This window comes from Rhinolophus hipposideros (genome assembly GCF_964194185.1).
Source record: "Rhinolophus hipposideros genome assembly, chromosome: 17".
Classification (NCBI taxonomy): domain Eukaryota; kingdom Metazoa; phylum Chordata; class Mammalia; order Chiroptera; family Rhinolophidae; genus Rhinolophus; species Rhinolophus hipposideros.
In genome coordinates this window covers 41,840,950-41,854,011 of record NC_138063.1, presented here as the reverse complement: position 1 = coordinate 41,854,011, position 13,062 = coordinate 41,840,950, and the positions used below count along the sequence as shown (strand labels likewise).

The following is a 13,062-nucleotide window of genomic DNA, read 5'->3' as shown; positions in this document are numbered from 1 at the left end:
TGAGCTGCCCTCGGAAAGGAGGAAGGATGGTTCAGTTGCGGGCATTCCCAAGCGCTCTTCTCTACTGTTGTTCAGAAACAATTGATGGACTAGGTTGGTTTAGGTTAGTGAAGTGCCTGCTTTTGCTTTGGTGAGATGTCTGCGATCTGAACTAAAGTCCTTTCAAGGGTTTAACTAGATGTGGGAAGACATGAACCAATTGAAATTTATACTTGTGTTTTTGTATGTGTGTGTGTACTGGGTCCAGGGTCGTCATAAGTTTTCTCTGGTTTTCTCCCCAAATTGTACTGATTCTCAATAGATAGCTCTTGAATATCACTAATGAGGAAAGGCACTTAAGTGAATAATGAACCTGGTTTCTTACGGAGTTGTGCCAATTCTAGACTTCTACAGTTAGAATACCAGTTTCAAGAGCTCAAGTTACACTGGTGAACCCATGTAGTGTGTTTGCTGTTTAACTGATGTGGAACCATGTTTCACATGGGCATGGCTGGCCAGGTTCCAGCCTATGCCTGGTGGCTGGAGGTGAGTTTAAGGCTGTAGGAGGCCCCTTCTGATCTTCTTTTCTCTCTGGTGCCTCCCTATTTTTCATGCTACTTTGTCCAGGCTGGCTCATCTGTAAAGTGCTTGTGCCCATGTTTCTGGCGCTGGTGTGTTTTACTCTTCCCCTAAAGTTAGACTATACCATTTAATGAAACTGTGCAGAGAAAGGCATAGGTGGCTAATAGGTTGGGCCCTCTCAGGTGGTCCCCCATGCCCTCTTGAGCACCCTTGAAATACTCCTGTGTTTGTGTGTGCATAAGCAAGTTGTAATTATGACATACTTAGAATTTATATCCTGCTGTTTTTCACTTAATGTTGCATTACAGGATATTTTCCATTTTGCTACATGAGCTTATTATTTTTAATAATTGCATAATAGTTCATTAAGCGGATGTACCTTGCTTTTCCAAATCATCCCCATATTATTAGACATTAGATTATTTCCATGGTTTCCACTATTATAAGTAAACCTGCAATGGAGGTCTTCCCATGTGGGGCCTTTCCCTTCCTTTGAATTCTTTCCTTATAATACATTTCCAGAAGTGAAATCATAGAGCTAAGTAGAGTATAAAATTCTTGTACCTGCCTCCTAAGGCATGTACCTGAATAAAGCCCCACCAGCCGTGGATGAGAGTACTGGGGTTACCAGTTCATGAGATCTCATCAGTATGATCTCATTATTCACCGTTACATAAAAATCTTAATTTATTGTGTATTGGTACAATTGACATACATAAAAGTTTTTTTTACATTATAGTATTTCATGTTTAAATAGTGTATCCCCATTTACAAGTAAGGTTCTCAAGTTTTAGGCATAAGTACTTGCTCCATTTTTTTATGAGAGACTCAGATGTTGCTTTTGATTTCAAATGAGCTGGTATTTTTTTTTTTTAAGAGCTCATCACTCATGTAATTTGGGGTTTGCCTGCTATTTGATAGTAGGACTCTCAGCCTGCCATACAGTTTAATATTGTTGTCTGGACAAAGACAATGGGTATTTCAACTGTAATTTTGGGATTGCTGCTCAGGTGTAAGAATAATATTCAAGTTATTCAGATTTCTTTAAGTGGCTTATTTGAAAAAGGGGCAGTGAGCCTTTTAAAGGGCTGCGGAAGAACCATTTTTTTTGCTAACAGTTGTCAGTAACAATTAGAATAAGGTCATCATTGAGGTGGTTTTCACCTAGTTATGGATGAGTTCCCATTGCTGTTCCCACCCAGTGATAGCAGTAACTCACCTGGTGAAGGATGGAATTGGGAGATTTGATTAGGTCTACACTCCTTTAACGACAATAATAAAATACTAATAGTACGGTAGTGTATTCGTATGTAGTCTTTACTATTGTTAGACATTGTTATAAAGGCTTTATATATATTAACTAATTTAATTCTTGCAACACCCTTATGATATAGGTGCCTCTTTTTATTTCCATTTTCTAGTGAGGAAACAGACACAGAAAGTTCTGGGTCAGGCTTTCTCGTTTACCTCTCCCACACTGTCTCTTTTGACTCCTTTGCGTAACCTTTCTGTGTTAGCTGGCTTTTCTTGTGAACAGGCCTCCCCATGTCCTGCATGCCTCCCATTCTAAACACCCTTTCCTCACCTGATAACAATAGCTTACCTTTATGGAAATGTTTAATGTGGCAAGGCCTCAGGCTGATGCTTCTACAACTATCTCATTTAATTGTCACAACCGTTCTTGAGGTAGGTAAGACAAGGGCCAGTTACTGAGGTGAGCATACTCAGTAAGTGGCAGAACCAGGGTGGTACTTATAGCCCACGATTATCTCCACCATGCAAGCTGCCCTTGGATGTTTCCCAGGAATCCTTTTCCCTCTCTGATTCCTTTTTTGACCTCTTGCCCCATCTCTCTGTCTCAGCCACGCATTTATCATTCATGACAGGCAGTTGAGCAGTCTTACTTTTGAGTGTATATGTGTCCTGGCTTCTCATGTCGCCTGGGAGCTTGTCCAGGGAGCAACTATCTCTTTGGGGCTCAGAGTTCCAGAGCCCGGCTCTCATGGATACCTTGCTAATGTGCCTTGTTGCTGGCTTGTGGTGACGCCAGAGCGCTCTGCTATCTCTGCACTTTTGGCCATTTGAGGTGGGCTGCTTCCTGGGCCAATCCAGGCACCCTCTTCATTTCAGAGAATAGCACTTGCTGTGCTGAAAGTCAGGTTTAGTTAGATAAATGCAGATGTGCTCTTTTTTGGGGAATAAATAGCTCAATACAAAGTTGGGTGTGACATACATCATTTGTAAGGAACTCACTCTTTCTATGAGTTGTATGATAGCTAATGAAGAGTCCTTTGGTAATTTAATATCACCCTTTTGTGTATTTCCTTGGGGTTTAAATCTGGATCCACGTTGGCTTTGCTCATAGTGGAGGTTCTGGACGGAAGGGGTAAAGTTAATACCATATTTACAAGTGTAACAAAATCCATCACTTCAGTGTGTTTGACAGAATTATTTCAGCTATTTCAAAATTTTCACAAGGTTCTATTTAAAATTTTAGACATCTCAATGACTTTTAAATTTGCTTTTTTATGGACCCAAATCCCTTGGTTTAAATCTTTAAGTTTGTGTTATTTAAAAAGAAGTTTGGGGGCCAGCTGGTTAGCTCAGTCGGTTAGAGCACAGTGCTCTTAACTATAAGGGTGCCAGTTTGATTCCCCACATGGGCTACTGTGAGCTGTGCCCTCCACAACTAGATTGAAAAACTGCTTGACTTGGAGCTGATGGGTCCTGGAAAAACACACTTAAAATAAATACAAGTTAAAAAAAGTAACAAAATAAAAAATAAAAAGAAGTTTGGGGGTATTGTTGTTGCTGGATTTTTACAAATCCTTGTTTTTGCTAAGAAATGAAGGGTTCGCTGCATGCAGAGGGGCTGGATTTAATCTGTACAGTTGGGAGGAAGTTGGGATGGGCAGGTACCATGTTTCCCCGAAAATAAAACCTAGCCGGACAATCAGCTCTAATGCTTCTTTTGGAGCAAAAATTAATATAAGACCCGGTCTTATTTTACTATAATATAAGATCGGGTCTTTAATGTAATAATGTAATATAATAATAATATAATATAATACCAGGTCTAATATAATATAATATAATACTGGGTCTTATATTAATTTTTGTCCAAAAGATGCATTAGAGCTGATTGTCCGGCTAGGTCTTATTTTCGGGGAAACATGGTAGGAAGTCACATGGTCAGACCTCTGGAAGTCCCACCTCCCAGCCCTATGAGGTTTTTGTGAAGATGAGAGAAAAAACGAGGTTTTATCCAGGGAAGAATAAGGCCACATTTACTTCTAGGCCCTTGAGTGGAGCCGAGGGAATTCGGTATACCTTTCATTCAATTCGGCCTGTGTCTGGTGCCGTGTGTGTCTCTGAAGTGAATATAGCATCAATTCAGCCCGACACATGTTTTAAGGATTTAATGGGATTGTGTATGTAAAAAAGGAATGCATTGGAAAGTACAAAATGTTCTACCGGTGTCAAAAAACAAATATGCAGTAATTTATGGGATGGGACCCTGAAAGCACGAAGGAAACAACAGGCTTCTGAGCTTTTAGAAGGAAAGGGGCATGATTAAAAAGTATGTAATTATGACTAGATTTTTTTCTTAAAAAGTCAAATGCAACTGTTTTCTCAAACCATAGTCTAAACATGATCTTGGTTGTTTTGATTTGATTCTACTAAATTAAATAATGCTTTCTATTTGGTCTTTCTCATTTGGATGGAGGGAATGAGTGAAACAAGAGAAAGGTGACCTTTGGCTTCAAGAAATAATTGCCATGATCATGACAGATAGAGGATGTTTTTTATTTATAATGTGATCTGCTTCAAACATAGCCTGTTCTTCTTGGAAAGAATTAAGGTAAATGAGGTAGATATTAAAACCTGTGTATGCATGGGTTAATTTTCCATGAAGTCAGTGCTCAAAAATTTCATTTATCAGGCCTTGCTGAACTGTGTAGCTTTCCTTTTAAGACGTTGACATAACTGCTAAGCCGTGTGTGTGTGTGTGTGTGTGTGTGTGTGTGTGTGTGTGTGTGTGTGTACAGTGCGCTGCGCTTTCTCTTTGGAAATGATTAGATTCTGTGGGCATCATTAGGGCCTGTATACCTATGTGGTGTGGCTTGTTTCACTGTCAGAGATCTTAGGGTTTGGCACTTTTTACAAATAGCCTTCCTCCAATTCCTTGTCTGCTGTTGTCCAGCTGTGCCTCTTGCCGGTTGGTTACTTCCGTGAGTCCTGAAGATAATGGGAATGTTTCTGAGAGCTTAAGTCTCTAGAGTGAGGTCAATGGCACTGTCCACCTCATTTGTCCCCACGTGTTTACCTAGAAAGAGTAGACCACTGGACAAATTTATTGATAACTCTCTCCCCTTCTTTTTCTCCTCTCTGCCCACCTCTTCTGCCAGGCTGGTGCCCCGGTGATGTCTGGCGCGGGAGAAAGCACTAACCCCGACAACAGTGAGCTCAAGTACTCAGGTCAAGATGGGCTGTACATAGGCGTCAGCCTGGCCTCGCCGGCCGAAGTCACATCGTCCTCGGTGAGACAGGATTCCTGGTGCGCGCTCGCCCTGGCCTGAGCCCGCTGTTGGGAGAGGGAGGGCCCTTGGGACCTGCGGTGATTCCGTCCAAACCGGGCGAGTATGCTGACGGAACATTCCTCTGACGCGTGATTTCCGTGCCTTTGTTTTGAAAGAGATGCATTTCCCAAGAGGCTTGCTCTGCCTTACCACCCAGTCCCTGTCAATGAAGAGCCAGGGAGAAGATGGAGCACATCTGGGGAAGGGCCAGTGTAGCCCACAGCACGTCACCCCCTCTCTGGCCACTGCCAGCCAGCCTGCCTCTGGGTCTGCCAGGGGATTCAGTGTCCACTGTGCCACTTCCAGAAACTGGGACTAGGACTGGGGCCTTGCCTGCTAAGGGACATTGAGAGAGATTTTTAAAAAAGGTTTTATGTGTATTGCCCCAAATCATGTGCTTCTTCTGATCGGTTTTGGTTATTCCAGAATTTCTTCGTACCTTTTCCACACCCAAATTTCACATGCGTTCACGGAGAAGACCATTTGAGGCCATTTGGTACACACCTCTGGAGGCTGAGTCGGTTCATGAGGTCTCTTGTCAAAAATATTACTCAGTTTGCAAGACTGCATTATAACTGTAACGTACACTGTGACTGAAGTTTCTCAAAGTTCATGTTGTGTGACTGATCTGAAAAGTCAGTCGAAATTTGTAAACAGGGTAGCAAACAAGATATTTTTCTTCCATGTATACAATAATTTTTTTAAAAAGTGCAATTTGCGTTGCAGCAATCAGTGTTAAATCATTTGCATAAGATTTAACAACATTTTTTATAATGAATGTAAACATTTTAACTTAATGGTACTTAAATAATTTAAAAGAAAAATGTTAACTTAGACATTCTTATGCTTCTTTTACAACTACATCCCATTTCTCTATTTCCGATTGTTAAAAATATTTCAAGAACAAATCTTCTCTCAGGAAAATTGCCTTTATCCATTTGTTAAGAATTTTTATACAAGAACACCAGTATCCTCCCTTTATTTTACTGTGGAATATGTGCTGGAAAAATTGCAACAAAACTTTACTACCTAACAGACAACATTTGTAAATACTCTAGGCATCTGTACACACTATGATGGAATCTCTATAGTGTGACTAACCCACAGGCAGGTTGGTTTACATTAACTTTTTAAAAAATGGGATGTCATATGGAAACCTATTTCACCAGAGTTTTAAAAATAAAAAGGGTATTGTTTTGTCTTCTGTACAGTGAATTCCTTCCCTTTTAGTTTCATTTTGTTACTGTATGTGGCTATAGATGTTCATATAAACAAGTGCATGTGACATTTGCAAATTGCCCTACGGCCTTCCTTTCAATGAATTGTACTTTTGGAGCTGTTTTATACCTTGGTTTATTTGAAGTTGGCACATGGAATTATTACTTTCAGTTTGCGTTGGGGACAATTTTTATAAGTGAAAGGGATCCAGTATTATGACATTATCTAAATTATAAGCATTTTGTTTAGGATCAATCCTTAAAAAAACATTTTAAAAGTTCAGAGTTTCTTTCTCTCGGAATGAAATATGCTGTATGACCCAGAAACTGTTTCCTTTTTAGTTCTCCCCTTTTACAAGTGTCACTAAGTCTCAAAGCTCATCTGAGGTTGAAGGTCCTTATACTCACCAGAAGATGTAATCTGAACAGTCTCTGTTTTTCATTGTTTGGTGGATTTCAGGAAATCAGGAGGCTGTTCCACTACACAATATGGTGGCATTTTATTCTGGCTTCTGACGTGTGGGGTGTTTTTGACTTCTTTTCATGTACTGATTACAGCCATTCTATGGGGTCCAGTCTGAATCTTTCAAGAGACGGGAAGTGTTCTTTTGTGGTGGGGTGATGTTGGAAGTCAGACTCTGGGCTGGGGTGTATGTCCATGTCGGGAAGTCACTGAAGCCCACATGCACCCTGAAACCAAATGGTAGGCTAGAACAATGGGTAAGAGTGCTGCATCTGGAGTCAGACCATTAGGCTTCAAATTCCTTCTCTGCATGCACCAGCTCTGTGACCTTGGGCAAGTTATCCAGTTCATTTTTCTCACTTGTAAAATGAGGCCAGTAACATAACAGGATTAAATCAGAGTCCATGTGAAGAGCCTAACGCAGGGCCTGGCACTTAGTAAGCATTGAGTGTTGACTTTGAAGGAGCTCTTACCACATGGGTGTTTGGAATGTATTACTTCCTGTAGGGAATCAGAAGTTTGTAGTCTGAGAGTGTGATGTCTCTTGGCTCACCTGTATTTCTTCAACAAGGCTGGGGAGAGTGAAACGAGGGATCCTGCCCCCCAGTCCTGGGGGTGGCCGAGATAGATGGGGAGGATGCTTGAGAGATACTAGTCTGAGTTCAGCTGATTGTTTTACAGAACAGGGCTGGTTTGACAGCAGAAGAAAATTATTATTCCCTCATTTTTCCCCCTCTCTCCTCTTATGGTTCTCATTACTTTGAGTGCTTTCTGGAGGGTTGGCAGTTGTTAGAGTTAATAAGCTTTGATTGGAAAATGAATTTTTCTTATTGGGGCTTCCAAATGATTGGAGAGAGAGAGTGTGTGTGTGTGTGTGTGTGTGTGTGTGTATGTATGTGTATATACATATATATATATTTTTTTTTTCTTCTGGGGATGGTCACAAACGTTGCTACTTATAATCCTAAGATGCCATTAGGTTGCTAAATAAAGCTCCTCTTTTTTCTTTAGAACACAAAAGGGAAAGAGTTCTAGCTTTCATGAAATAAATTACAAGAGGCAGAAGGAGACAGAAGGGGCTTCTTGTAGCCTGTCCTAATACAATGAACTCCACTAATCTGGGCTTTTTCAATGGTAACTCTCACCTGTGATTGTATAAAGCAGAAGTTTGATAATTTGTTCCAAACACAATCTCTACCCCTCCTTCAAAGTATGACATAATAAACGAGTCATAATAGGGAGTGCATTTACATAGATGGTACACCTCTGCTTAAAGAGTCCTTAGACCTATTACTGTGGGATGCAGGATTTATGTCCTCTGTCACCCATGGCTGATTTTAGGCCATCTTACATAACCAAAAGCTCTGTCTGGGGTTTCTCTTCAGGGTCACTTCGTGTTGTTTCCTGGTGCCTATGGGAGGGTCAGGAAAGCAAAGGGAGCCATTCATTTCCCCCTGCAAATAAATTAACTTCTTGCTCATGGGAAATGTTTTCCCCAGTCCTTGGAAATTTGATGTAATTTTAGATCATAGATAAATTGGCTGCTGGGAGGGCAACTCAGCAAGTCTTTGGTGGCTATGCCAGATTCCAGGCTGCTTTCGATTTGGGGCAGTGTGGTGGCTTCGGTGCATTAAGTTCTATGTCCCCGCGTTGTCCATGGGGTCTTTGGATCCCTGTGACTCTGAAAAGGAAATACTAGGTGTGTATGGGAGTGTTGGGGGGGGTACGTTTGGAAGGGGGAACAGGGACCAAATATTCGGAAGAAAGCGTCTCTAGCTAATTAAAATGTGTTTTGTTTCTGGGTTGAAATAGCAAGTAGGTTTGGCAACACTAGTTATCTTCTGTTTGGAAGCTCTCATGGGCAGTCAGATATGAGTTGGATTATTTTAAATGAGAAAAGACATTAACTAATTTGCTAGGCCAAATCTCTGAAAACGGTCTGTGGGTAAAAATTCGGCTCTGGCCACTTGAGAAGTCTCAAGATGGAGTGTGTGGCTGCAACGAAAGCAGGCCCCTCTGCTGTGGTCTCTGGAGGTGAGGGGACAAGGTTCAGAGGCCAGGTGCTAACCTGTGGGACCCGCAGAGGACTGGAATGACACGGTGTCTTCAATGGTTTCAACTGTGAGATCTTAGCAGGCTGAAAGCCCAAGTAAGTTCATAGGAACTTTGGATAAATAAATTATGGTTGATAGTTCCAAATGGCTTCTAAAGGAGAGTTAGGGTGCTGCAGGTGCACGTTGAACCTCCGAGACTCACATCAGAGTGAGTGGCCCCGCTCCCACCAAGGCTTCTGTGGCATCTCCCCAATCTGCCCTGGAGAACGAGCAGGACAGTTGGTTCTCACTGTTCTTCCTGCTCAGTAGCTGTCACAGGGAAGTGATCGTTCCACAGCTGATGTCACTATTTTAGTTAAAGAGATACTTATTTAGCTTTGTGGCTTTTTAAAAGAATGGACATTCTAAAAATGGCTAAAATATAGCAAGTAAAGATGATTAATTAATAGAAGGGCTTATATTTCAGTCATCAGTGGTCCCCTGTGGTAAGAGAATCATCTAGACATCCCTTAGGTTTTGGGCAAGTCGTTTCCTCTCTCTGGACCTCAGTCTCCGCAGCGACCATAAAATGGAGAAATCGGGCAGTATTGTCTAAAGGTCTGTTCCACAGTCCCATGTGCAGATTTAGGTAAGGAGGCAATGGTGGGTCTGTGGTTCGGCCTCCACAGGGCGCTCCATGACTAGGGAAGCTGGTGAGATTGAAATCTCCTTTTAGCTTTTTTCTGGTTCCCTCACCTCCTCAGGTTTTGATCTATGGAGGCTAAGTCCTCCTGTTGCCCGAGGCCACAGAAGGTGAGAGTCCTGGTCATGTTGATGAACACAGGGGCTTAATAAGAGGTGCTGTCATCCCCTAATGCCGAACCCCCAGATAGAAAACTTGCAGTGATACGGACCCAGACCGGAAAATGGAAACGTCTGGCAGCTGAGCAGTCCGCAGAACAAGGAAAAAACAGCTTTGCTTTGCTTGGCCCATTGCTTCGATATCTTGTAGTTGGGTTTTTATGTCTTGGAAACAACCAACTTTTCATTGTTGTTTGCCTTCTGTGTCTTCTCCTTAGCCATTACAGAGTTTTCCTCCCTGTCTCTCCACCCCTGTCCTGGCTTTTACCCTTATTTTGGTGAATTTTATTCCTTTAACACTCCAAGATGGGTCTGAAGTAATAATAGCAAATATTATTAGTTACTATGTGCCAGTTTCCATACAAAGTGTTACACATATATTGATACATATAATCCTCATACCAAAAGAATGAAGTAGTGCTGTCCCATTTTACAGATGTGTCTACAGAGAGGCACAGAAAAGTTAAGTAACTTGCCCAAGGTTACACAGTGGCAGTCTGGTTCCAGAGCACAGGCTCTTAACCACTCCACCATATTGGCTTTTCATCTTGATTTAAAGGGGAAGAAATTGACGAACACAGAGGAGGGAAGTCAGAACTCTCGGAGACGTGAGGCTATGTCCTTTCTCTCTCCCCTAGCATCTCAGAAATATACAACTGTGATTTGCAACACAGGCATTCCTAGATTGAGGAAACCTTATAAACGTATATGCTTTTTCTAGTTATAGTTTTCTTAAGAATACGTTAAGTTAGCGAAGTTGTTAGGTGGAAAGTAGTTTGGAGGTGTTGTGCTGTCTTTGAGTAATTCATTTTTCCCCTTTCCATGTAACTTCAAGTAAGGCTTGTTATGCTCTTATCTAGCTCAAAAGATTAGGGTAAAGCATTTTGCAAAGTATGAAAAGCTGGAGGAATTATTAGGAGTGGCTAAAACTGAACACCAGAAGGTGAGAACAAGGAATACTTCGTTGTGTAAAATCTTTCTAGGCTTGGTCATGCCAAAGAATTGTTTTCAGGAACACTTGTGCAATATTTTGGCAGTGGTGACTTAGGCTTTATCTTTTTAAATAAGTGTTTAGTCCTGCTTACATCATTGTTGCTATTATTATTTTGATAATTGTGCCTTACTAATGATGCTCTCTGTCAGGGATTCTCAAACTTCTAGGTGCACTATATCACACACAGTGCTTGTTATTACAAAATTGCAGAGCCCCTGATTCCTTCCCCGGAGAATCTGATTCTACAGGTCCTCTGCTGGTCTGTGTATTTTGGCTTTCGCATTAATTAAATTTTTTTGAATCGTACACAATTCAAAAGTTGTAAATTGGAATATAGTGGAAAACAATTGCCCTTGTCACCCCTGCTTACCACTCACAGTTCTTCTCCCAGATTTAACTTCTTATTTCTTGTAGTGATTTTATGCATTGACTATAGATGCATACATAAGCATATACAAGTATATATCTTCAAATTTGTAAGCACATGTTGTAGCGTGCTATACACATTGCTTTGCATTTTGCTTTTTTCACTTAGTATATTTGGGTAGTTCATTATTTAATTGGAGCCCGGTTGAAGAATATTTGTTTTCAATCTTTTGCTATTTAAGCAATTATTATACCATGTCTGGGTCATTTTACTCATACACAAATATACCTATGGGATGAGTTTCTAGTAGTGGCGTTACTGAGTCAAGGAGTATCTACTTTTAATTTTGGTATATATTGCCAAATTGCTGTCACAGAGGTTGGTCCAATGTGCACACCCCCAGGCAATGTACAAGAGTGACTGTTTTCCCTTAGTCTGTTATCAAATACTCTGATCTGTGTCATTTTTGCATCTCTGAGTTTTGTTTTGCGTTTATCTTATTGTGAATGAGGTTGAACATCTTTTCTGAAAGTTAAGAGCCATATGTAGTTCCATATATGTGAACTCTGCTCAATTCTGTTCATATTCTTTACCTATTTTTTTCAATTGGCTTACTAGTTTCATTGATTTGAGAAGTTCTTTGCATATGAAGGAAATTAGCCTTTTGTCTAAAATATACTTGAAAGATATTTATTCCTGGTTTTTCATTTAACTTTGTTTATACTTTTAAAAAAATCGTGACCATCTTTTCTTTTTTAAAAGTCCCATGTTTTCTTCTAGTATGTTTATGATTTTGCTTTTAAGGTTTACGTTTTGTTTCCATCTGGAATTTATGTTTCTGGTTGTTGTAACATGTAGCATATATATTCAACCTTACTTTTTTCCAAATGGCAACCTAATGGTCCCAGCATCATTTCCTCAATAATCCATTAACCTCCCACTGATTCAAATGGGAATTAAAAAAATATGTAGATTCTCATGTGTATATGTATTCTTGTATAAATTCATATGTGGATGTATATTTAATAGACATGTTTATATATATTTGGATCTATTTCTGGATTTTTCTATTCTGTACCAATGGTCTGTTTATTTATGCTTTGATACCATATTGCTTTGGCTATTATACTTTGCAGTCTATATTTAGAGGGTTAGCTGCTTCTCATTCATCTTTAAAAGCATAAGAATTTGATCATTATTTTCATTTATTTATTTTTCCATACAGACTTTAGAATCAGCTCATTCAGTTTTTTAAAAATCCTGTTGGCATTTTTATTGGAATACTATTACCATTTTAAATTAACTTAGGGAGAATTAATATCTTTACTTGTTAAGTTTTCCTGTCCAACATGAAGTATGTCTTTTGATTTGCTTAAATATTTTTTTATCCCTCATTAGCATTTTAAACTTTCCTTCATGTAGATCTTGTGCACGTTTCCAGTTGAGTTTATTCCTAGGTATTTCACACTTTTTGATGTTTGTGTATCTCTTCTAATTGGTCATTATGTATGCTGAGTATATTAAGTTTGTTTCCCAGAATCATTCTGCCTTTTCGTATTTCTTTTTTCAGTCAATTCTCTTGCATGTTCTGGGAGAATATGCAGTTTGTATTTGCACTGCTGTGGCTTGGATGTTGGTGGAAGACCCTGCTCTTGGTGTTGTCTGAATAAGGAAATAGTATACATACCTCCTAATGCACTTATTCACTTAAATCATGAATTCATATAACTTTAGAGATGGAAAGGACTTTGCTGAAGTGCAGCTGAGGAAACTGAGTTTCAAGAGCTTAAGTTCTGCTGGTCAGTATGGAACCTAGGTTTCCAGACTCCTGGCTCAATGGCCTTGGCTCTGGGCTAGGCTGAGAGGTCACTGTATGAAACTCAAGAACCAAAGATTGTGAGCAAAAGCTTGGCCTTTGGAAGAGGCTGGTATCGTCTTACTACTCTGGGTATTGCTTCATTAATTAACTTAGGAATTAACAAGCTC

At 40.1% G+C, this 13,062-nt stretch overlaps 1 protein-coding gene across 2 annotated transcripts in view; it reads left to right on the top strand.

The window, feature by feature from the left end:
* GATA6 (GATA binding protein 6) overlaps positions 1-6,872 on the top strand; it is a gene marked incomplete at both ends in the record, with an annotated part of 28,346 nt that extends 21,474 nt beyond the window's left edge. The window contains 2 exons of one of the 2 annotated variants that reach the window (XM_081078350.1): positions 4,971-5,102; positions 5,258-6,872. In XM_081078350.1, the coding sequence (XP_080934476.1) occupies positions 4,971-5,102; positions 5,258-5,311 (186 nt within the window). Of the gene's footprint in view, positions 1-4,970; positions 5,142-5,257 lie in introns of those variants that run through there. The other variant, XM_081078351.1, reaches the window with a different exon arrangement.
* Positions 6,873-13,062: the final 6,190 nt, after the last annotated feature.